General features: G+C 40.0%; 2 protein-coding genes across 13 annotated transcripts in view; both read right to left on the bottom strand.

The window, feature by feature from the left end:
* The window catches only part of LOC113028334 (calcium-activated potassium channel subunit alpha-1a), a 97,593-nt gene extending 87,435 nt beyond the window's left edge, over positions 1-10,158 (bottom strand). For 3 of the 8 annotated variants that reach the window (XM_026178528.2, XM_080305054.1, XM_080305055.1), the window contains exons 1-2: positions 9,863-10,021; positions 9,501-9,761 (exon numbers count right to left, since the gene is read on the bottom strand). In XM_026178528.2, the coding sequence (XP_026034313.1) occupies positions 9,501-9,761; positions 9,863-9,880 (279 nt within the window). In that variant the 5' untranslated portion in view covers positions 9,881-10,021. Of the gene's footprint in view, positions 1-9,500; positions 9,762-9,862; positions 10,023-10,111 lie in introns of those variants that run through there. The other 5 variants (XM_026178529.2, XM_080305056.1, XM_080305057.1 and 2 more) reach the window with 3 other exon arrangements.
* Positions 10,159-11,121: 963 nt separating this feature from the next.
* The window catches only part of LOC113028333 (disks large homolog 5-like), a 30,523-nt gene continuing 16,191 nt past the window's right edge, over positions 11,122-25,453 (bottom strand). For 4 of the 5 annotated variants that reach the window (XM_026178522.2, XM_026178523.2, XM_026178525.2 and 1 more), the window contains exons 14-34: positions 25,299-25,402; positions 23,874-23,966; positions 22,609-23,565; positions 22,349-22,472; positions 21,986-22,130; positions 20,874-20,995; positions 20,275-20,355; positions 20,039-20,198; positions 19,684-19,761; positions 18,662-18,824; positions 18,444-18,577; positions 17,990-18,154; positions 17,689-17,872; positions 17,298-17,446; positions 16,845-17,015; positions 16,513-16,709; positions 15,524-15,667; positions 15,224-15,351; positions 14,719-14,828; positions 12,866-12,975; positions 11,122-12,042 (exon numbers count right to left, since the gene is read on the bottom strand). In XM_026178522.2, coding sequence (XP_026034307.2) covers positions 11,939-12,042; positions 12,866-12,975; positions 14,719-14,828; positions 15,224-15,351; positions 15,524-15,667; positions 16,513-16,709; positions 16,845-17,015; positions 17,298-17,446; positions 17,689-17,872; positions 17,990-18,154; positions 18,444-18,577; positions 18,662-18,824; positions 19,684-19,761; positions 20,039-20,198; positions 20,275-20,355; positions 20,874-20,995; positions 21,986-22,130; positions 22,349-22,472; positions 22,609-23,565; positions 23,874-23,966; positions 25,299-25,402 — 3,623 coding nt within the window. In that variant the 3' untranslated portion in view covers positions 11,122-11,938. The remainder of the gene's footprint in view (positions 12,043-12,865; positions 12,976-14,718; positions 14,829-15,223; positions 15,352-15,523; positions 15,668-16,512; positions 16,710-16,844; positions 17,016-17,297; positions 17,447-17,688; positions 17,873-17,989; positions 18,155-18,443; positions 18,578-18,661; positions 18,825-19,683; positions 19,762-20,038; positions 20,199-20,274; positions 20,356-20,873; positions 20,996-21,985; positions 22,131-22,348; positions 22,473-22,608; positions 23,566-23,873; positions 23,967-25,298; positions 25,403-25,453) is intronic. The other variant, XM_026178524.2, reaches the window with a different exon arrangement.

Genomic DNA, 25,453 nt, shown 5'->3' with positions numbered 1-25,453 from the left:
AGAGAGCCAAATAAAGTGATGCGCCCATGCCTAATGCCTACCCTACGAGCGTGTGGAGGCAGTGTTATGATCTGAGGTTGCTTCAATCAGTCAGCTCTATGTTCAGCAATGTTATGTGCTCAAAACGGAGGTCAGCTGTCTATCTGAACATACTAAATGATCAGGTTTCCCATCAATGCCTTTTGCTTCTCTGATGGCACAGGCATATTACAAGATGACAATGCCAGGATTTTTTGGGCTCAAATTGTCAAAGAGCGCTCCAGGGAGTATGAGACACCATTTTCACACATGGATTGGCCACCGCAGAGTCCAGACCTTAATCCCATTGTGAACCACTGCGATGTGCAGTTTAATGCTTTACGTAACGGTCTGACTCTCCCATCATCAATATGACATCTTGGCAAAAAAGTTAATGCAGCTCTGCACATAAATAAATGTGACACAGCAAATGCAAGCTATCATCAAAGCTAACGGCAGTCTGACTAAACGTTAAGAGCGTGAGCCTCGTTTATTGGCCAAGTCTAAACATGTCATTTGTCTATAAAAACAACTAAAACATCTACACAGAGTGTTCCCATAAACTGTATATGAAAGGAAAAATTCTTTGCACAAAAACGGCATATTGTTATGGAGAATAACACTCAGCCTGTAAAAATGGTTTTGCAACTGAGCCAACAAGGCTGAGGAAAGAAATGTCCCTATGCAGCTCAGTGACCTTCTCTTGATTTAACCACGAGGCTAATGCAGCTTGCTTTATAAACTGGAAGTGTAAAGTTTCACAGATGATTACAAATTTTATCCGTTTACATTTTTTCCTGGCCAATCTTTGCAAAAAGGCTTAACTTTGTCTCCTGATCTCCTGCAATTTTTCAGATTTTAAGGAAATACTTATTTCTAACTTTTTTTATTTGAAACAAGCACATATACAAAAAAGGAAAGAAATAGAAAAAGGAAAACAAGAAAATCACTCAGAGAGCTCTGTTCTCCACCAGGAGAAATTTAATTTTTGTCTTGAATTCCTGTCTCATTTCATACTCACCTCTCTACTCAAGTATCATGGATTTTGGTTTAGAAGATTAACCCTGCCTCATCGCTTGTCACAGGATTAGAAATGAGTATATCAGAGAAACGAGTACATCAGGGGGACAGCTCAGGTTATGCGGTTTGGAGACAAAGAGAGGAAAGCCTGAGACCTTTGGACATGTGCAGAGGAAGGGATACTGGATATATTGGACAAAGGATGGTGAATGTGAAGATGCCAGGCAGGAGGAAAAGAGGAAGACTACAGAGACTCATGGATGTAGTGAAGGATGACATGCAGAGGTTTGGTGTCACAGCAGACGATGCAACAGGTAGAGTAAGATGCAGGCGACCCCTTAAAGGAGCAGCCAAAAGAAGAAGAGCGTGATATCATTGAAATCATGCTTTTCATATACAGCACATTGTATACAATACAAATTTTTTGAGGGGGAACAAAGTGTCTGTACTGAAAGTGAGTAATAGTGATGGACGGTGCATCACTTTTGTTTTCTTTCCAGAACCGTTTGGAATAATGGCACAGTTATGTGAACGTTTAATGCATTTCTCTGACACCGCACTTTTCTGCTTTAATGAATAAAGTGGCGCAGGCTTCAGTGGGGGAAAGTGATAGCCGTTAAGTAGGTTTAATTGGCATCACGCTGCTATTCCCCACCAGTTTAATGACCAAATCTAAAAATGTAAGCTGAAAACACGTCGTCATGACACTAAAAGCAGAGTTCAAAGATTATGGAGTTGCGATTCATGACTGTCCAATTATTCTTTAAAAGGGTCAGATGAGTGACTTTATCTTAAGGTCACACACAGGAAGATACCGTCAATGATAAACTAAAGCGCAGTGTTTTTGACATTTAAATCCTTCCTGCATGAAAAAAAACCCAGATACAGCAAGCGTTAACATGTACAGTCCATGCCACGTTTACTATTCTAAGTGCAATATTTTAAGCGTTATGGCCATCCAAACACCAGAGGGTGAAAACAATCGTTCACTAGACTTCACTTTAATGTAACGAAAATAGCTTAGATCCATTTTTAATAGCAGCAGAAAAGCACATGCAGTCATTACAGCAGCTCAGAGAGCACAGCTCCTCTTTGTCACTTTGATCAGTAGTCAGAGCCTCCAAATTTAGGTTTCACTATCTCACCTAAATCTAGTCTTCCTGACGCCGAACGTCATTAATCAAAACGGCTGGCCTATTCTCAGGATGCACCATGATCATTTCTCAAAGTGAGAGTATTAAACTAGAATAGAACATGTGGTGGGGGACACGATTTCTCCAAAAAATGACTAAATTATTTAGACATACATTCATTTAAATCACGTTAATAATGAACCAAGAGAGAAAGCCTTCCTGAAATATGTTGGGGTAATGAAAGATTATGTGTAGACCAAAGTTCTTCCTCACAATGAATACAATTAGAAAATGAGTTCTGGAAATGTTGGGATGCTGTGTTAAATCCAAATAAAAACTACTAAGTTACAAATTCCATAAACCCAAATTGTATTCATAATATAACATAGAAACCATATCAAATGTTTAAACTGAGAAAATGGACCATATAGGAAAAAATATAAGCTGCATTTGAATTTGATGGCAGTTTTGATTTCAAAAAAGTTCTGGGAGCTGAGGAGAGCAGCTGATGGATTTTTCCCCCGATCTTGTCTGACAGGATTCTACCTGATCAACAGACCTGGATCTTCTTTGTTGCATTTTTCATTTCATGATGCTCCGAATATTTTGAGTGGCTGAAAAGTCTGGAGTGCAGGCAGGCCAGTTCAGTGCACTCTTCTGCAATAAAGCCACGCTGTCGTAGATCCCAAAGATCACGAGCTTCCAATGTTCATTTATCCAGATTCTCTGAATCTTTCGATTGTATAAATGTAAGTGGTATATTTTCTCAGTTTAAACCTTTGATTTCTCGTTCTATCGTGTTACACCCCTATGTGACCCCTACCCACCTTGCAGTGGCAGGGCAAGAGTGTAGGTGTTGCCAAGGCTTAATTATCGACCATTTTTTTGGTTGTTTTTTAAGCTAACTAACTAGTTAGGTAATTCTACAGACTCTACTGTCAGTCGCCACTCTGTTGCTGCTTTTGAGCCAGGTGGTAACATAAATGGGGTTTTCGTGCGAGACTAAACACAGGTGTGTTTCTGTTAGTTGTTTTTGGTGAGATGAGTGATGGTTTACTTTCACTAGAACTGAGGATTCTAGGATTTCACTAGAACTGAGCAAATACTCTTTAGCAGGTGTGTTTCAGCTAGGTGGCTGTACTGCCCTTCTATTAAAGCAGGTGTTTATTTTTGCTTTGCTGTCTTAGTTTATTATGTTTGATGGTTGTCCTGAGTGGAGCTAAGCCTCAGTGTTCAGCAGTGAATGGCATCTTTGGTCTGCTGCCTGCTCATGATTTTTATGTTTAAAGTTCCTTTACGCTTGGTACACCACTGAAGGTTAGCTAGGTGAAATTAGTTTGGGGTTTTCAGTTTTATTATTGTATATTTGCTTGAGAGTTACTCAAAGTTAAAACAGTAACACTGACTTTTGTAGGAAATTTTGTGAGAAGGTTGAGGCAGTTTTATTAGTTATGGCCCACTGGGAAGCATTTAGCTGCGCAGGCATGTCGTGTTCAGCTTCAGCTTTGGTTATGGATGCCTAATGATGACATGAGTGTTTTGTGCTTTGACCTCTAGTGTTGTAAAGAGATTGGCCCACTTCTGGTGGATCACTTGTGAATGTTGCTGCCCGGTTGAGCCACATTTGTTGAGATTGTGTCATGGGCATGATTCCCCATTTGTGGTTGGTCACCAGTACACTTGCTTTACTCACTTTTTTGGATATAGTAATGTGTTGTATAGGAACAGGTTGCATGTAACCATTTGTGCTGTGGAGACAACAGATCACTTTTGGTTGGGATTATTGGTTCCTACTTTGGTTTGTGTGTGGACTAATTCTTGTGTGTGTGTGTGTGTGTGTGTGTGTGTGTGTGTGTGTGTGTGTGTGTGTGTGTGTGTGTTCGTTCAATTTGACAACTTGTATGATCCTCTTGTAAGGGCATTCATGTATGTTTAGCGAAGTCTACTTATGCGAAAGCATGTGATGGGCACTGGTCAGACACATACTTGTTCCTGTTGCCAGCCACACATGTCCTTTCAGCATTGATCTTTCAGGTCTGGAAGACGACTGACTGACATTTTTTAGTATTTTAAGGCCCCTGGAGGAAACTGGGGTCGTGTTACAGCTTTTTGCAACCTCTACCCAACCTACAGAGCAGTGCAAGAGTCTAAAGTGTCAATTGTCTACAACTGAGATAAACTTGTAATTTAAAATAAAATGAATCTTTCTAAAAACTCTGGTGTCAGTCTCAACTCCACATTATGGTTTTGAGCAAGGTTATAACAGAGTTTGAGAATTTCAAATCATTGCATTCTGTTTTTATTTAGATTTTTACACAGTGTAAAGTATTTTGGACTCAATTTGTATTTATTTTCTACATGATTGTATATACAAAGTGTGAGGAAATTTGTCCAGGAGTTACAGGCTAAAACAGGACTTTGAATGCATTTGTTATTTAACAGAAACTGCAGTATTTAAAATGGATAAAGATGCACTGAAATGTAGCAAGGACATTTAGTTCAAATGATTAAGATAATACTTAAGATCAGAATGCTAGCTTTAAATTTGATATGCAAAAATAACATGTGTGGAAACCAAACACCTTCTACTGTCTTTGTGAACAGAAAAAAGCCAGCAGGCTACGGGACAGTTGAGATGTTTAACAACAGTGTTCATCTGAGACCTGTTGGATCCCAGATGGTGCAGTGACAGCCAAGCTCCACCTTGCTGCTTATATTATGCAATGTGAGCAAGCTTATACTTAACCAACTAATTACACGGCCAATTAAACAGACATTTGAATGAATACATTTCCTTTAGTTAAAAACGAGACCGACAGGCTAAATTGCAGAGGACATTGTCAGAGGATTTAGGGTCTAGTTGTTAAATTATGCTGCCATTAGGTGCTACTTCTTATTACTGGGATGTGCGAGATGTGCTCAAGAGTTCTTAGCCAAGGAAAAAGTGAAATGGACACCAACCAAATCCTGCTGCAGAAAACAAAGTTATGATTCAGCGACAGAGAGCAAAAACTGATTATTTTCAAAGTAATTTATGAACCCTGATATTGATACTGTGTTGTATTGCCTGGCTGACTATCTAGCTTTTTGTGTGTGCATATGCAAGTCTTTATGTCTTTGTGTGTGAAGATGACAACAGAAAATTGCCACTCAGCTGTTCCGACTTACTGACTTGTAATTGCTACTGTTTGATCACGAGCCCTCAGCTGATAATTACAATGTTTCAGACAGCACTTGAACGCACCATGAGCACGACTCTTTACCTGAGTCCTCCACTCAACACCCCCGCAACCACACCCTTCCATGCCTGACACATCTAAGGTGTCATGTTGAACTGCCTGCGTAAGAGAGGCGGTAAGAAGAACAACAATCCTTTAAATCCTTTTTAGCCAATAAAACATCACAAATTAGGTACGTTAAAGATTGAAAAGGACTATTGCTAACAAGACAACATGCATTTAAATGTAATCAAATTTTAATAACAGATAAAACCCAGCTGTAGGTACTTCAGATTTAATGCAAGGACAGCACCAGCATGCTGATGTTCAGTGTCCTTCTGTAGCCTGCAAGCATTAAGTATTAAAATCACACTGAACCCCTGAAGCCCAAGGCTGCTGTTTGACATTTCCACCTCAACAAACTCCGCAAATATTGTCACCAACAGCTGCAAAACATACAGCAAAATTGCAACATTTGAGCTCAATGATAAGAGACACTTGGAACAATTTTAAAATATTCTACTTGTCACAAGTCCAAAGGCCATCTTGGACAGGTCACCCGTCTATCACAGGGGTAACATAGAGAGACAAACTCTCTATGGCAAATTTTAACCTAATGTGCCAGAGCACCCAGAGAAAACCCACACAGAAACAAAACCCACATACAAAGGCCCCAATCAGCTTGCAGCTTTAAAGCCAGGACCTTCTTGCTGTGAGGTCACAGTGATAATCACTGAGGCACCTTGGCAGACAACCGCCCAATTAGCCAAATTAAAACTAGAGTTATTAACACCAATGTGATTGGACCTGTTCTAAAAGTATGATGCAACAAAAATGATTCATAACAAAACAAATGTAACATCTCTAGCAAAGATGTCATACTTTGACACCACTACAGATCTCATAGGTGAGCAGGCGATCTGACCCTTTGGTACATGTCATTCCCTGCTTTCCTGTCTACTTTCTACTGATGTATAATACATTTAAGTTTTCACAGCACTCCTTTAAATCTATATCAAGACTGCTCCCTCACCATTTATGTTATAGAAGGTGTGTCTGTGAGAGGTAATGTGGTTCTTGTGATACCAGGTTTAAATGTATGCAGGAGTAACACCTTACTGCATCTTGGTCTCATCAGAGCAAAAATGAACAGACCTATAAGCCAGAGAGATTTTGAAATACATCATTCAAGAGAGTTTCTATGCTTCCTTCTGCGTTTACTCTTTGGTCCAAATAAGAGTCAAATGATTAAAAAACAAGAAAAAAAATGCTGTTTGGCCTTATGGCCCCTATAGATACAAGACTGATGAAGAGTGAGCAGAGATGTTACGTCATCGTGTCCCAAAAAGGCTCCACTGAGCACGACATTTCAGACCTTACTTGATGAAAAAATCCATAACAAAGGGGAACATGAACGTCTCCAGAAAAATTTCATCACAATCCATCCATTGCTGTTTTTTGTATCTGGATCAAAACCAGCAGAAATACTGCCGTAATAAACTTCTGGACACTTTGGGGCATCAGGAATTCTTATTGTCCAATGAAACATTATCACTGAACACTAGTCAGTTCGTGGATAAGTGGAGATGTGGTCTCTCAAAACTCAACGCAAGCTAATAAAGAAGTGTGCGCAAGTTTCACAAAGTCTGCACCATGACGGAGGAGCTGCCACAACTTGTCATCCTCCCATTGTGAGTACAGTGCCATTTACAATGAAAGCAATTTCTTCCTCTTTCCTAGACGGATAATAGCAGCCATTCATCAGAACCTCACAAATGACGTGTTTCATCGATTTCCATCAGTCTGGGAGAACAGAGCCACAGAGATGGAGGCTCAGAGACATAAGAGCTGTCAGATCAGAGTAGAGTTGGGCAGTGAAAGCCCCACAGAGGGGAAAACAAAGTTTTAAAAAAAATCAGAATAGAAGGAAACAGATTATCAACTCCCATCTATGAACAATGCACTTAACGCTCCATGTTTGGGCTGCTAATGACATGCACAGACTGGGAGGGGGTGGGGAGGTGTTCCTCCAACACAACCTGCCACATCTCACAGCCACTGCATAACAGAGATTTACTCTTCTAATGAAATCCTTTGCTTGCCAGTTGCTTAGCAACAAAAGTACTGATTCATATGGCACATACGGTATGCGCCTGACACTGCATTTCTGACACTTTGGAGGAAGGTTGCTTCTTGGATGAGGAAGAGAGGGTGAGAAGAAAACAGGGCAGGAGTTATGAAATGAATGCCAGGAGAGCAAAAGGCAGAGAGGGAGAGATTGGAAGTGAAAGGATGACCCGTCTCTGGCTGACTCCCACAGAGTAGCACAACAGGTTGGTGGAGCTCGGCAGCTCCACAAAAACACACAAAAAGACCTGACTGCTCTCTTATATGCGCACATAAACAGTGTTCAGCTGTGGACCCTGAAACGAAAAACCTCGGCATGATCCGTTTTCAGGAAAGCATTTCTGTTCCAATTTTCTACATCTATAAATAAATCTTGGCCAAAAACCAAACCAAACAAACGGATCCTCTTAAATATTAGTCGGAAAAATGTGTCGGTCTTTCAGGTTTATTCATTTATGAAGCAAAAACCTGAAATATTTGTAAGTTGTCCCTTTGTATCATGACAACTAATATAGCTGAATTCTTGGTAGTTAATATTTGGGTGCTGGGAAGATGTATATTCTGTATTTTAAGAAAGAAGATACATCGACATATTAAATAACCCATGACTCTAATTGTTATGTGCAGCCTTAATTGTAAGCAGCTTCAACCCAACCATGGAAATGATACAGACGTTTCCCTTCAAAAGGTCAGCACCACCCTGCATGCAGCCTTTAGCGATTCTCTTCCACCCTAACTGCCTGTCTGAGAAATGAATGCACATGCATTAAGACAAACTGCTCCATCTCTTGCACTTTTATCAGCTAGTCCATCTTTGTCCTTAAGCATATGCGTAATGGCGGAAACTCTAAAATGAGACTTTATGGAAAAACACAACAGAAAGATTTTTCATTTTTCTAACACACGACTGCAGACGGCCTGGCGCAGATGATGTCATTACTGTGAGGCCGAAAATGTAGTAGCAGTTGAATTAAATACTACTGCTGCTGCTGTCTCTGGAGATTACACAAAGACACGCATGAACATATCTGACCCATGTAGCAGCCCCTGATAGCTCCACGTGTCCTCAACAGGTTAGAGTATTCCAGACTTTATGAAATACACTAAACAAACTGGGCGGCATGTTCAGCTGGACAGTTGAAAGAAAATGATGCCGACTTCAGATTATGTTGACAAGAACTCAAAAGGGGGGAACCTAAGCTAAGTTGCTGTTTACAGAAGATTAAAAATCCCTTGTCCTCAATAAAATGCAGCTGGATGGATTTTTGTTTGTAAAAATAAGATTCAGCAGCACATTTTGCCTCTGCTACTCTGTTTGTTCTGTAAATTATCCAGTGAGAAATTCTTCAACAGAATGTAGCTCCAATTCAAAATGTACTGCGCTTGAGGCCGGTGGATTATCCACATTAAGCGGGACATGATATCTGGAAACACCAGGTTTTAGTTTTGCCCCCCCTATTTTTAGCAGCACAATTTAACTTCCACTAACCTTCAATGTATGACCACAAGCATTGGTTGTACATTGTACAAATGTCAAACTATCTTCATAATATTCCCACAAATTGTTTTCTTATTGTGTGGGAATTAAGCTCCTCAACATGTTAAATTCGTATGATAGTTAAGCTTTTTACAATACTTGTAGGCTACTTGTGCGCTGGATCACCTTCAAATCAACTAAGAACAAACTGAATGCGGTGCACCAACAAGTGTCAGCTGTAGCTCCAACTGCAAACCTGCTGTTAACGAGGACCAACTTTCCTCGTTAACAGCCTACAGTCCAAGATCAAAGAGGTTTTATTATAACAGGCTCGCATTGTATGTGACATTAAGCCAAGAATAGCAGAGTTCATTATTCAGAGTCATGCACTTTGATTGGACCTACTACAGATTTAATTACAAGCCCAAATCAAACTGGCTGCTACACAAAAACCCCTCTATGATGATTTCATGGAGGAGTGCTGCGTTATGAAATGAGCTGGCGTACCTTCTTTTTGGCGTTACAGTGGCAGCATACGGTCCACAGGTATTTGAGAGTTCTCCACAGCAGGATTATGAAGAGACCCCCAAAGAAAGTGACCATGGAAGAGGCGAGGAAAGCCCACCACATCCGCTGGCCGTTGTTATCACAGGGCACATCTGGTGAGAACGGGATGATCACATTCATCTTGGATATGTGGATGGATGGGTCCGGGTTGAATCTCTCCCTGTTTTTCGGCATTACCGACTTCTGGTCACCTGCCAGCCCCTAAAAACAAACAATCAACTCAACTGGGATTCAGGGCCTTTGGGGAGCTCCAGCCAGCGCCCCCTGATGCCACAACGGCTCAGGCATGTTCAGCCAACCACCTTCCGCTCCTCTTCCATCTCATCTGGCTTCACTCTAAGCAAAGATGTAAAAGTTAAAGTCCACAAGAGCCACACTCGCAATTTAAAAAAAAAAAAAAAAAAAAACCCCAAAAAAACCCCCCAAACTTCTTTTGAAATTAAGATCTCAGTCGTGCGCCTCACGACGCGTGTTCGTTGCCGGGATTGCGCGTCATCCGTTAGACGTGTGCGTAAAAATCAAATTTCTTGTTCAAACTCCTCAAAACTCACGGTTTTCTCACAGATCCGATGGATGAAACTGCAGCGGCGTTATGATAACACTGAAGAGGCGTGCTGTCGTCGCCAGTCGATTCACTCACTCCCCCACCTTGTTTTTTGTTTTTTTACAGCGTAGCCTTCAGCAGGTCCGCTACTTGAGCTCAGCACCGCGCACTGTTGAATGCCGTCCTCGCGTCAAAGGCCGCAGTTTGTCGTTTCCTTTACGGATATATCGTTCGGGTTGGAAAAAAAATGACCGTTTTATTCTTGTACGCAATTCTCGTTCTCCGACTCCCTCTGTCACATCCATTTGTTGGAAGATGGCATCGCAGATTTACAGGTAGCGGGGGAGGAGCCATCAATAGCAGACGTCGATGCTTATCTTGATGTCTGGTTATTTATAGTGACCGCTTCATCAATTTTTGATGGTTGTAACTTTATGGTTAGAGCCACCGTGCTTTTAAACCCTTAATTTTGTACGGACGTTTTAGTTTTGTACATTAGATCTATGTTCCTAAACTATAATCACATTTCAAACTGTATTTCTATAATAAGGTGGGGCAAAGTGACGAAAATGAAATTCTCTTATTGGTGTCCTACATCTTTATATGGAGCTTTAACATCAATCTAAGGATGTCTGGAGCCTTTAAACGAGAAAACGTTTTCTCCAGCAGTGATGGAAATACGGGTTTAAAAAACACATTGCAGCAGAGAATACACCATACATTTTCATTGTTTCCACGCCACCACGCATTAAAGGCTTAGAAAACCCAAAATGTAAAAAGTTTCCAAATATTGGAATAAGAGTATTTATATGGGCAGTTATAAAACATGGTAAGGAAAAGTACTAAACAGGACATCTTGTTTTCTCTCGTCTAGTGGTAAATTACTCCCCCTCGAGGACAAACTGTGCACTGATTGAGGTCCAACTTGAGTCCAGTTTTTCTTGACAAATAACCAGCCCGCTATTTGTGAGCTGATGTTAGCATTCAGATGTGCAAAGAAAACACAGACAACTTGCACTCCATTAACTGAATGTTTAATATTTTATAGAAACAATAACCTTCATTTGGAGAAAGCCTGATGTAAAGTGTTTTATCTGACATCCAGATGAAATGCTCTCAACGTGATTGACGTGAAAATTCGAGGAACACGTACATGTGTTTAGCCAACAGATGAAAAAAATAAAATAAAATCCCTTCTTAAATTTAAAAACAAAAAAAAAAAAATAAATAAAAATCCACCTGACAAAGAATATTGGCAGAAACTAGCAAACCTGCTGCGTGATTTACAAGGAAAATTGCAGTGTTAATAAGTGTGGTGTATTAAATATATTTAGCTTGGCACAATATTATATGAGAGGAGTGAAATGATCCAAATAAAGACTGACATAATGTGAAGGAAGCAATTTCTCCTCTATAAATAAGAACATTATTCACTAGAGAGCTACAGTTGTATAACAAAGGATCATAACCAACATCTTTGACTTGATTAGATAAATTAAATGGCAAGAGAAGACATAAATATCAAGGAGGGAACACAGTGGTCCATCTTCAGTTTGGAGTTGATGCAGAGTCCCTGTGGTCTGACAATTCAAGGGATTAAAGGAGTGCTACTGAATATGAGGGAATACACAATTCAAGTATTGAAGACTAGTGTAAACAAGTCTCTGTACTACATAATTACTGTAGTAGGAATATTGCAAATCATGTGTGCTGATATTGCTGTAAGTGAGAAGTATTGGATGTTAACCATCGAGTCGGCTGTGAACTGCTGGATTTGAACATCTTCGCTACATCCTGGAATGTTTCTGGTTGACATGAACAAGGGGAGATACTTTTACAGGGCTCCATCTGGAATCCACAGTACTTTACTCTGTTCCTGCTCCACGATGGTCATGATCTGAGTGCAAATGTAGGAGACGCTGCCTCCCTGGACAATACCTGCAATACAGTTGGGAGGAGGGTGGTATTTTTGTGGTTAACACATCCCATTGAAAGTTCTTTCATTTTTTCCCCCATTCAGTCACTCAGCTCCCAGACCAATGTGATTTTTTCTTATTTTTGCATAATCCAAGCACTACTCATTTTCAATTATATCAAGCATGTAATGAGACCAATGTTGACACCAACCAACAGGACTGTGGAAATAAAAGACTTACAGTTGTAAACTGTGAAGACAAACTGGTATAAGCTGTCTATCAACAGATACTTTTAATGAAAGTGCTGATAAATATAATCACAATCGTGGCATGTGTGCAGAAGTTGGCCGGCCAACTCTCCCTAATAGATGGGATCAGTTGTGGTATGTGTTCATTGCAAAAGCCCTTGTGTATAAGTCGCCTCCTTTTCTAGTCATTAATCAGGCAGACAGTTGGGTGTCAGACTGTCTGCTGCTCCAGTTACCAGAACTTTAACTCTTCTTAAAGAACACACATACAGTGCTCCCAATACCTCCTCTTTAAGACTAAACTCTAAATAACATGAAATAAATACAGTTAAAAACAAATCTCAGAGACTATCACCAAAAATTTTGGACATACAGCGATAAATGCCATTAAACAGTTTGTGTCTGATTATTGATGAACTGACTTTTAAGCCCGAGGTGAAAAAATGGTTACAAAAATACACCTTTCTTTGTAAACTGGGATTCAGTTTGCAGTTACACATTTCTGTGTACTGTAGGTGTGGTTAAGGTTACAATAATTAGAATTATAATGCCTGTATACAAATTAACATCGAGTGAACATAAGCCTATCCCACCAACCTGTGAAGAAGCGGCTGTAGTCCTGCTCTATTTTCTGCGCTGCCTCAAACTGCTCCCTGGAATGTTTCTGAGACAGTTTATCCCGCAGGTACAAAGGGTCCTTCTGCTCTCTGAGGAAACATCAGCCCTGTCAGCCTGCTACAAAACCTCATTTCAAACACTCAAAGTGTCAGATTCTTGATGTCAACAAAACAGTCACAATTTCCATATTTTGTATTACTAAAAATCTGCAGACATGTTTATAAACAGTAATAATAGTGTGTGGATATTTTAATACATCTTGAACATTGCTAAATACAAATTTAGAGTGAATTTCTTTTATACAAAAATGTGAATACATTTATCCCAATTCAACTGCATATAAATTATTCATGTTTCTGGGCTGCTACTGCCAACATTAACTTAAATGAAAACCATTTTCCTGGAAATTCTACTGGCAGTAATAGACAAGAAAGTCTTTTTGGATAAATCAGCAAAGTTAACAAGGATCAACTACCCTTATTAGCATTTTATCGAAATAAAATAAAAAAAATACTCAGATGTTGACTAAAGTAACTATAGATGCAATTTAAAGGAGATATCTACTAGTTTTTACAGCAAAACTTCTCATTTCTGCCAAGAAATCTAACAGCTTAGCTTCAGTGAAATCTCCCTACTTTAAACCCATCCATCCCACTCAGTACCCATGACCGCACAAAGCCTTGAGAATTCATGTGTTTACCAGTCTTCATCTTTTACCTCTGACTTAACCTAGAATACCACTGTCTCTCTCCTTTCACTCATTATGCAGTCAACATTTTGGTCTGCTGATGCTTCTCAGAGGATAGAAACCCATGAAAAACCTTGGGCTCCTGTCAGTTGCTGCAGCAGGCAGTGGGAGGTGTGTTTTTGTGTACATGGAAGCTGAGGCCGGCAGGGCATCGTGTGTTTTTAGCCACCCACACCACGAAGCGGAGCCACAGGCCTCGTGAGCCCCTCCCAGGACAGCTGGCACTCAGCTGATGACAGCGAAGGCTTAGCAGGAATCAATCTGAACCATGTTTGCCTGCTGCACCGTTTCATAGATTTATGGACGCGTGTGTGTACGTGCGTGGTGGAAAAAGCCTGTTCCTGCCCGACCCGAGTTTGCCCTGATTTGCATGCGTTTGTGTGCGCATGTGCATGAAGCACCATGCCGAAGGTTCAGCAGATTTAATCTTCCCACGGATTACAAATGAAAAAGCAGAGGATCTGTGAGCCATCACCATCAGTCGATGAAAACAGGTGGTGGAAGAGAGCACGTCGTGTCTTCGCAACTAATGATGCTGATCAAATTTTGGTTGATCAATTCGTTTTGTTATGGATGGAGGGCAAATGTGATTATAAAACCAGCAAGACTTCTGCGGATGCCAATTTCCCAAGCAACTGTCTCAAGCCAGATAAAATTAAGCATAATCAGGAATAATCAGTCCTTCAAGCGAGAATGGCTTTAAAATGGGGGAACTTTAAGTAATCTTTAAATAATTCTTTATGACCTGACATTTTTAGATTACATATTGATTTAATGCCCAAGTAGTTATTTGCAAAATAGAAACAGATTATTACTTTAGTTCAGAATATACGGATGAGTTTTGTTCATGAATGTGGCTTTATTTGAAAATGCTATGGCCCACATTTTCCCCTTTCTTCTCAGAAACAGCCTCCAGGGGCAAAAGCTTTGGATGAGTTCTCTCTGTATGTTGTTCAAGGTTTGGAGCTTGACAAATAACTGGGTAAACAAAACTGGTACCACAACACAAAGCATGCTCAACATGTCTGACAGGTAGAAATAAAAAAAATATTTTAAAAGTCAAAGCAGGCATGAAATTACTCACTTTATCTGCTTGGCATTTTTGTAGCGGATGAATATGATGATTGGGTAGATGTGAACCATGTGAAGACGTTCAATGGCGTGAGGGGCAATGTCAAGTAAGCAGTGACAGTCCTATGAGAGAAGACAACATGAGAAATGGGAGATGTTTAAAAACAAAAACAAAAAAAAAAAAAAAACTGCAGAAAATATTTATTTTCACGCTCTGTGTGTTTAAAGACTTCTAGCAGTTTATGGGATATCAACAACAACATAAATGTCAACATAAAAAAAATAAAGGTTCTTTGAAAATATGTAGCCAATCAAGTTATTTTAATCAGTTTGGAAGTTTGGCTGTATTGCATTATTTGGAATTCAGCTGAAAGTCCTCTGAAGATTGTAAGAAAAGTTGGAAAGACAGCAGTGCATAAACTTCAAGATACAACTGCTATTGGTGCAGGGTCATAAATGTGTCATTTCTGGACAAGCAAATCAATAAATAGTGCAGATTAAGGTTATTTTAAATTTACCTTTTCTGTGATTTCTTTTATTGAGGCGACTGTTGTCACGTCAAAATGCCCACTCCTCCGTTTGTAATCAATGAACACACAATCCTTTACTCCACGCTCTATTGCCTGCTGAGATGCCTTCATAATTTCTAAAAGTAAAGAAAAAAAAGCAACATTTTTTATTCTAATATACACGTCAAGTTCTCTGATCTTTGAGTTTCATGTTAGGTAGCTCTCAGTGAAATCTCCCTTGCGCAATAACACAAGTCTGATGGACACACACATCCTTCATGTATAAATTCACACAAATCAGAAGCTCACCAGGCAAACAGCGACAGAACTTGGTAGGAGCCTCCTTCTCCAACATGTCCTTACAGGCCTCCACTAATGGACCCAAGATCAGCACTGGACGAGGCGAAGAGTACTCCACCTTCTGAACCCGCTGGTACATGAGGCTCACGCCGTCTGTGCAGGGAATAAACCAAAGCAATTTATTCCAAAGGCATAACAGGAGAGAGACACTGCTGCTCATTTTAACCGTGGTTTCTGTGTTATGTGAAAGCTTCAGTTTCTTTCAAGAAAAATCCAGCTATATAAACACATCTTCATGCCTGAGATCTGCCTCACAAATCATCACGTAAGGTTAATAGGGACATTCAAAGTAGCAGTTTCTATCTAGTATCAAGCCTAAAGAATAAAATCTGAACTTTTCAAACTTGAGAGCATTATTAAGTCTTAGAGATTAGGCTTAATTGGGAAAAGGTTTTCATTAAAAAAAATAAATGTATGAACTTTTCTTTAAACACTTAAAGGTAACTATTTTAAACACCAAAGACTAAAATTTATTTGGTAAAACTGTGGTGTCTGTGATGAAATGTAATTATGTTTGTTGCACCTCCAGATGCAGCTGTGTGAAGTCTGATAAATTGACTGAAGTCAAGACTATATCCAGTAAATTAAATCTTGGATGCTTAGAAAGTGAGCAAGCCTCTGCAGCGTGCTCCACATTCAAACCTCTGACAAATCTGCCTGTGGTTGAACAGATTTGTGGGTAATTTTACGTCCAACTCTTGTGAAGGAATGTGTGAAATACAATAATCAGATTCTGCTGCATTCACTGTGAACTTTTTGATTTCAAACAGTCCTTTGTAAGTTTAACAATGTGACGACAGTATAATGCAATGCTGGTGAAGTAAGCGCTCAAGAAAATCCAAATATGTGCTTATTCCAGAATCAACCTTTCTTATACAATTATGTGTCTTTTTTTGTGCATTTTTAAATAAAGTTGTGTTTAGAAGAGAGTTTCTCACCCTCTGTGATGGGTAAAGAATCTGTGCTAATGGCGTCCAAAGCCGTCATGTCCTTTCCATCCTTGGATCCACTCCGTTTGTGCTTTAGCCTCCGGCGAAAGAATGACCTCCGAGCAGCAGCAGACAGCGTCCTGCTAGTGCCGTTTTCATCCTTCATATCAGCCATGCTGTGCCTTCTGTAGAATTCCTGGTCCATCCTTATGGAGATAATATTTCAATCCATATCAACATGCTATCAAACTAATGTTCTTTAACATTAAAGTTTGATGAATGTAGAATTTCTCAACAGATTTTCAAAATCAGAAAACCACAAATTCTTACACTGTACTTACATGTATTTACTTGGAATCTGTCCTTTCTCTAGTTTCTGTGCACTCTCATCAAGCTGCCAGGCCATCCAGAAGCCAAAATTACCATTTGGTAGTGTGTCTTCAACATAAAGGATGTCATCTTTCTTAAAGCTTAGCTCCTGCTCCATTTCTGCCACTCTCTCATAAAGTGCTCTGCCAAATATGAATAAAGTAGTTGGGGAAGATGTCAATGGCATGATAAACAAAACTTTGCAGACTATAATGGAAAAACAAGTCTTACAAGCTATACTCTACAAGCTTCAACGAGTTATTGACCTGACACTCAAATCACCAAAACATGTCTGTTCTGTTAGCTCAATGTTCCCAAACTTTACTGCCCATTTCCCGGTGGTTAGGTTCCATTTTGGATTTTGTTTAACATAAAATTAAGAGGCACAATATTCATGTCATCTCAGCAGTTTAATTTCAGTGTACCTTATGAAAAATCCATCTCCGGTACTCTCTCTTACTGCATCAAGGTTGTCTGCATAGTTCTGGACCTTGAAGGTGATCGTTTCAGCTGGTTTCAACAATTCCAGGTAAGCATCTTCTTTAGTTTTGTTCTTCATGCTGACACCATTGTACTGTTTAAAAAATAATAAATTAAAACTATAAAGACAATCATCTATAAGACAGAAAGCAGTCAGATTCTATGTCTAAACCTGCTTTAATGTGCTTTTCTTCTAGCCTCAGAGCATTATAATACAGGTACACAAATCACACAATTATGTCCAGTATTGTTTTCACTACAGCTACTGCAACTTACTTTTTATTGAACACATGACAACTTTGGTGCGTCACAGTTATTGACAAATATGAAAGATACCTCCAGCATCAAATCTCCAGGCAGTAAACCATCAGGACCCCTAGCAGGGCTGTCATCATCTAAACTCTCCACAAAGATGCCATAAAGGTTCCCTCCACAGATCTGAACTCCCAGCTCCACGTGGATCCTCTTCAGCCTCACCAACCGATACTCTGGAACCCTGCGTGGATTTGAACCAGGAAGCCTGAAAGAAAAATACATTTTAAGAAGTTCGACCAGTAGATTCAAAGTCTATTTTAAAGGGCTGTATTAAAACACCATATCAACCCAGCGAACATAAAAGCAGATATAAAGCTACTACCTGGAGGAGATGTGTGGACTAGTGGCAGGAGTCGTTTGTTTGGATGCAGGAGTAATTGTGCCTTCATCCTGCTCACTCAGTAAATCTACAGTAGAGTGATTGTCCGGTGTGGTGGCTCCGCTGTCATGGGGTGACGGCTGGTTGCTGATGGATTCCATCCGAGAACTAAAAAGATGAGAAACAAAGTCAGAATCTTTTCTAATCATTTAATATTTTACCCTAAAGTCCAAATAACTGTTTTTTAGAGAATACACTTTAGGGTTTGTTTACTGTTATAGCACATTCGTGCCATCTCCTTTTTAGTGTTAATATTTGTTAATCATAATTACATAACCCATTTCTTATTCCTGTGCTACAGTATGAAGTCTTTACGATTGTGTACGCATGCGTTTGCTTTGCACATACTGTGCTTTATACAGAAAAGGGCACTGCTAAGCTCTCGTCTCCCTCTTACCCTGAACGAGAGTGAATCCCCAGCTGAAACATGTGTGGATTATACTGAGCCAAAATGGTGACCGTGTCACATTGCTGCCCGATCACCAGCCGTGCCTGCTGCTCATTGGCATTGCGAAGGTTGATTCCATTAAACTGGAAACAGAAGGGATTCATTAGAGGCAGGAAAAAAAAAAAAAAAAGATAAATCATGGATATGCAGTAAAGTAGCTAATGTACCTCAAGAAGTTGATCTCCGTACTCTAATCGAGCTTGATGAGCAATGCTACCTGCTGTCACTTTGGACACAAACACTCCGCCATTCTCTCCACTCACAATGGAGATACCAAGCGGTTCTGCTCCCTTCTGTACCGTCACATTTCGTGGCTCCCCCAGGTACGGCCTTCAGGAGGAAAAAAAAAAAAAAAAAAAAAAAAGAACATTTATGTGTTTTGACATCTTATAGAAAAGTTGCAAGCATGCAACTTTGGGGAAGGAAAAAAAAAAAAAAAAAAAAAAAAAAATTTAGAATAAGCTCTTCCCTTCAATCTAATGTTTTCCTACACAATATGAGTCTGCATGCTATCATGCATGTCATGTATGCAAATAATCACCGAATCATGTGACATTTTTCACACAAATGTGTATTGTTCAAACAATAATATGCACGTACCAGCCACAACATTAAAAACCCCTTGCAGGTAAAGTAAATAACAGTAATCACAATCCTGGTATGTGGCTGATACCACCCACAAAAACAGCAGCACCATATGAAGGCAATGACAGTCCCCAACTGGACAATGTCAGGGCCTCCAACCTCTCAAAATCCCAATCTGATCAAGCATCTGATGCTTGAGCCTGTAGCCTCATGTCTGACAATACCAGACACGCCCAAAGGTCTTATGTTTGTGCACCTAATGGTCCAAGCTGTTTTTGTAGCACACTGTACCAAGAACAAGGTTTTAATGTTGTGGCTGATGTGGCAAGCGTGCATTTTCAAATCCCACTCCATGTCATGCAATCATACAACATTTAACAGCATTCTGAATAAATAATGAGCAGAGAAGATGACGACCTAAGGATACACATCCATTTCATTACTGCCATTATTAAACATTCAAAAGAATCTAGCACCGCTGCTGCAAAGTGAGTCTAGACTGTAACATTTATATATGCAGAGTGTAGGCAGAATGATAAGATCTGTGCTCCAACAGTCCTGCAGACAGTGCTTATACTGTATGTGCTACCAGCACAAGACAAACCTCAAGCTTCTTAAAGAGAAGAACTTGGGCTTAATTCCAAGTGGAGGTCTAACAGAGGAAGTGCAGTAAGAGACAAATCTGAGAAGCAGAATGACAGGGAAAAAATAAAAACAGACAAAGACAGAAAGATTTCAAGTTACAAGGCTCAGCAGCAGAGAAGAAAGTGAAGATAATAAAATGATCGATTGTGGTGACAGTGTTGGATGGAGGCTTGAGGCTTTGTTTACTGCTTTGCAAGCATTTAATCACAATGAACCAGACAAAAAGTACAGACAAATGGTGGAAAACATGTCTTGTGGTGCTGAATCATGGTGGGATAAAGATTCGGACAATGACGAGGATTCGGTTGGCCTACCCTTCCTTTCGCCTGTCACCAATTGAAGCAGGGCTGACTGATATCCTAGGTTGGGTGGAAATGGAGCTCTGCGATTGGCTGCTAGTGAAAGACGACGTGTCCAGGTTGACAGGGGACATTGGAGGTGTTGGGCTGCTACCCTCCGAATGTGTAAGCGAGCCTGGAGTGACAGAAGATATTAAAAAATTGAAGTAACATTTGGTACCAGTAGATGTTGCTCCCAGACTGAACAGTACCTTTGTCAGATCCAGTGGCGCGAGGATAACGAATTGGAGGGATCTTAATCCGTTCTGCTCTAAATTGAGTACCAGAGGTGCCTAAGAAAAAAAACAGGAAATTTATTAAAAGGGTCAGTTGACCCATAATGGAAAAAAAAGAAAACAAGAAACATTTTCTCACACAACTGAGGGTATCCAACCATGTTGATATGGGAATTCCCCAGGAAATATATGAACAACTGTGATAAGCCCCTTTCCCCGACACTGCTAATCTAAATATTTACCACAGAGCAAATGTTTGAAGTAGCCAGTTAATCACCATCGTCTCCTGAGCCAATTAAACTGCTACAAGACTTTCTAACTCATTACAGGAGAGTTGCATTTAAAACTGACATTGCATAAATATAATGAGTTTAAGAGTAAAATTAAAGTTAAATAATTTTGTGTCACAGAAGTCAGTGTTTGCTAACAATGCAACTCGACGCCAGTTAGGTGTTTTGCTAGCAGTGATAAATAGTGGGCTAAATAAGTGCGGACTGAATTAAGAAAAATGTAAACAACATTATTCACATTTTAAACATGTCGTGATTACCATAAAACTAGGGCACCATACATACTCATTCTGTTGCTGCAGGGCAAGGAGTTAGTACTGTGTGGTGGTTGGCTGCAGCTCCGCTCAGTCGGGTTTCCAGTGCGCTTGTGGCTGAGATCCAGACTGAGGCGACCTTGATGCTGGGGGCTAGAGTAGAGGGGGGGGAGGAAAAAGAAAAGACCTGCGTAAGTCCCCCGGCAGTCAATTATTCAACCCAGGGCAAGATATAATTTGCTACATGCCATCTGTCCATGAGATCTGGGGCAGGATACACAGTTGTTTCGCTGCTATAAATACACCATTCAGGATTTAGCAAATCTGTGGTTAAAATGAAAAACAGTACTACTAGAACTAATGTCTACTTTGCAGTAAGCATCAAAATAAACTGTTAAATTATATATATATATATAAAAAAACAACAACATCTGAAATTGTCTTTTATTTCTAACTAATGCACCAAAAACCAGAAGTATGCAGAATACAATCACAGCAAAAAAAAGAATACAGAATAATTATTAATTAATCTCTCTCTCTGCTTCAAAAGAGACAGTCTAACAGTTGAGATAAAATATCAGTTTTCTAACAGATATAGATATTTCAAGATGTCGTAACAAGGAAAAAAGTAAACTTAAAAAGCATTTGGAGAAAACTTTTCTCCAACGAGGCCGATGACCTAGCTCAGAATTTCTTAACGACGTGACCTGGTTCTGTCCCAAAATCTGGTGGCTTTCTTTGTCCCTGCTCCACATTTCCACCAAGTTGTATTTGACTAGTTGCTGCATTATCTGTCTAACAGACAAAAACAGCACTGAAGATACTCTACCTGTCGAATAATTCAATTAATCATGGGTGAACTCTATTAAGTCAATTCAAAGACCTGGAATTGAGAGTTCTGTTTCACCGACAAATTGTAGTGGTTTAGTCGACTCAGCTACCTTCTTCCTATTAAATGTCTGCAGTGAATGAGGTGTGATTGAAACAGAAAATTTTACTTGACACTATAAGCAAAATAAGTATACTCATTAATTCATATATTCACATGGCAAAATGACAAGATTTATTTTTAGGATTCACAACAGTAAAAAGGCTCGTGAAGAAGAGTTGGACTCGTGCATGTTGAAAAGACTGACAGAACACCTTGTGTGTGTATGAGGATGACTGCTCGAGCTGGGAGCTGGAGGAGGGTTGTTGGCCTGGACCTCATGGCTCCAGGCTGTGTAGACAGGGTTCCTCATGACAGCCGTCACAGCAGGGCAAGGGGCAAAACTTCGTTGTGCAGGGTCTGGAGGACAAATAGTGGGATTAGACATCAACAAGTAGTAGTTATGTGACACTTCCATCCTATAAATATCAAGCCTTTATTAGTTCAATAGAAAAAACCCCAACAAATCGAAATCAACTTTCTATTTTTATTATTAGTGATCCATGCAGTGTTTGGAAATGTGAAAAAAAAAAAAAAATGGAAAAAAATGAACACATTAAGCTGTTCCCATAACTTACGTGATGCAATGCTACTGTAGCTTTTGGGTGCATATTGTACGCTGTACCGATTGGTTCGTATAGGAGAGAAACGTAACAAGTCCACTGGCTCTGGGGAGTGTTCATCGTTAGAGAAACTCTGTACCTGCAAGGAGCAAACGTACAGCTTGTAAGCCTTTTAATTTTTGAGGAAATAAGGGACACAAAATAACACAAACCATAGCATCTATAAAAATGTCAAATAGTAAATTCCTCAACATGTTCTTTAAATACTCAGTTACCTGAATAGGAACAGGAATGTGCAATGGAGTCACATTTCGACGTAGTGCTGGTGCTGATTTTGGCCGGTATCTCTTTTTTCCTTGCACTTCTGTCCTGTACCGGTTCTCCTCCTCTTCTTCCTCCTCAGCAGGTTTCTTGGAGCTGCCCTTGGCCTCTCCTGGAGGGCCATCATTGAAATAGCATTGGTTTCCCACCTCTCCCTTGTCCTTAGGATTCGTAGCTTGGGCAGGGGATGCTGGTGGTGTGCCGGTGGTAATGGTGGAGTCCGACGCGGAGCTGTTCTGCTGCCGATGCTTGAACCTAAACGAGTCGCTCCTTGCTGGTGGGGTGGGGGGTGTCTGAGCAGATTCAGACACTGAGCTCTGCGGTGAGTGAGACAGGGACATGTAGTCCAGTTTTTGGGCTGCATCAGGTCTCCTGAAAGCATTCATGTCAAAAATAGACTTCCTCTGTTTGGGCTTCTTATAGATGGACAGTTGGGTGTACTCCGAAACAGTTCCCACTATGACTTTAGGCCATGTGCCTCCACTGGGCTTGACTGGCGAGCTCTGCACTCGGTCCACAGCAGCCTGTGGTGAGCTGCAGTCGGACAGAAGAGGGGTGAAGGTAAAAGGCCGATGCTGGAGGTCCTGCCTCCGGTAGCAGAATTCTGGGTGGGGTTCCGAAGGACTATGTGAGGCAGAAAAGGAACGGGAATGCGGGGAACCATTGGAAAAGGGTTTGTGGTGGGAGTGAGTGCTGCCACTGCTGCTATTCAGGGAGTCACCGGTATCCTTGCAGGCTTCCTCCCCTCTGCTGCCAAAGTCACAGCTACAAATGTCAGTTTGTGTGGAGCAATTGTGCTTAGAGTTTCTGCAGTTTCTCGTGTGGCCCTCACAGGACTGGAGTCGCGGGTTCTTTTCAGAGTCTCTCAAAGTTTCATATAAACTCTGCCCAGAACAGCTTTGGGGAAAGAACTGTGCAGGAAGAAATGTTGATAAATATACATTAAAATAGTTTAAATGCAATAAATAGCTTCCGATGAAATGGACGATCGCTGACATTTTTAACCACAAACTTGATAGCATTTAAAAATTAAAGATACTGGTAGCAATTAAGGTTTAAGAAGACTTTGCGTTGTCTATTAACCCAATGAGCATTTGCACGAAGTAAGCATTGTACAACTAGCATAAAGCCTGACTATTGGGAGTCTATTAGAAGAAACAGCAGTATGTGATTTTACAGTTGTGAGAATCTGTATGTGTTTGGGTTACTGAGTTTTTACCTTCATGAGGGAGAGGCTGAGAGAATTTCGGCAGTTTCTCAGCAGAGACTCACATTCAGAGAGCGACTTGTTATCGAGCGCAATTCCATTGATCTGAGGGGAAAAAAAAAAAAAAAGTCCCATAAATAAGAGCTTACTTACCTAGACATCATCATCATCGTACTCCATCTTGAAATGGCGTCTGCAAATGTGCTAGTTATGGTTAGAATTTAGATTACTGGTATCTGAGGTGTGCGCATCCTCATTACACAACATTAACCATTAAAATGATGGCTGATGTGTACTTGGGTACAAAAATAGTGGCCACCTGCCCTTAAAAGTAATCAAGTCCCAAAAATTCCTTGATTAGGATTATGGAGGTACTTTATTTTTTAAAATATCAGATTCCTGTAAATAATGCAAGCCTTTTTTAATAATAAAGTGAGATCATACTGAATTCCCTGTCTCAAACATGTAGGTAGGACATCAAGACAATTCAGGACTTAAGTAGGATTGTGAGACCTCCCAAAAACGAAGCTTAGACGCATATTCAGTACAGTTACTGATACTGATATCAAAGCAGCCAGCTATGATAGAGTGCATGATGTAAGACTATCAGCAAATGATGGTCTATTAATGAATTTTGGGTCCTGGGCAGTGTTAAAGCTGCCAGGGATAAAATTATAGCATAAGGACAAATTACAATATAAAAGACAGATTCAGATCATAATGGAAGCCGTTTGGAATAACCGGCATATTCCAGACCAATAAAGTGTAACATATATGGTGGTCTAAAACTTAAATATAGTCAAGCCAAAAATGATTCCCAGTCATGACTTTTTTTTTTTAATTTTTTTTTTTTTATCCAACATAAGAGTGCTGAAATCAAAAGATAAGTAGACTACGGTATATAATTGTGTTATGGCCTGTATGTATGGTTTGTGTGACAAGGGCAAGTTTGGGAATGTGCTAGCTTACTTTCACTAACATTTAATCCTAGTTTAACTGACAGATTTTATATTATCTGACATATGAAAATTACAAAACTATGTTAATAGTGTGCAGCAGTGTACTGTGAGCATCTTTGTATTGTAGCTGATATTTTGGTACCTCCAGTGAATTTTTAGTAATGTCAGATTTTACTTCATCTCGGAGGTCAGCCTCACTGGAAGCCCACAGTCTCCATTATATCCTCTCTATATAACAGTGAAACTGGCTGCATTACTTCATGTTCATTGAAGTTATGAAATGTATACATATACACAACAAATTTCCTCTGTTTCAACACTGTACTTTGAAGGCAAGTAGTTGGAACATGCTGCAGTTGTGCTTGTCTTAAAACAACTTGAATGTGGTCAGTAGAGGGCACTAGAGACCACAGCCATCTCTTGATAACAAACAGGCTTTTATCAAACAAATGATAAACTTTTCAGTGATCATACTTACAGCTAACAGTCTGTCACCAATAGTGAGATTGCAGTCTTTAGCAGCTGGGCTGCCAGCAGCCAATGTGGCAACAAACACTCCACTTTCCAAACCTAGTCCACTGTCTATGAGGAAAAACAATTAGAAAAAACACACCCCAATTACCATCACATATA

The sequence above is a fragment of the Astatotilapia calliptera genome, chromosome 8 (assembly GCF_964374335.1).
Source record: "Astatotilapia calliptera chromosome 8, fAstCal68.1, whole genome shotgun sequence".
In the NCBI taxonomy this organism is placed as follows: Eukaryota; Metazoa; Chordata; class Actinopteri; order Cichliformes; family Cichlidae; genus Astatotilapia; species Astatotilapia calliptera.
This window is presented reverse-complemented; position numbering and strand designations above follow the sequence as displayed.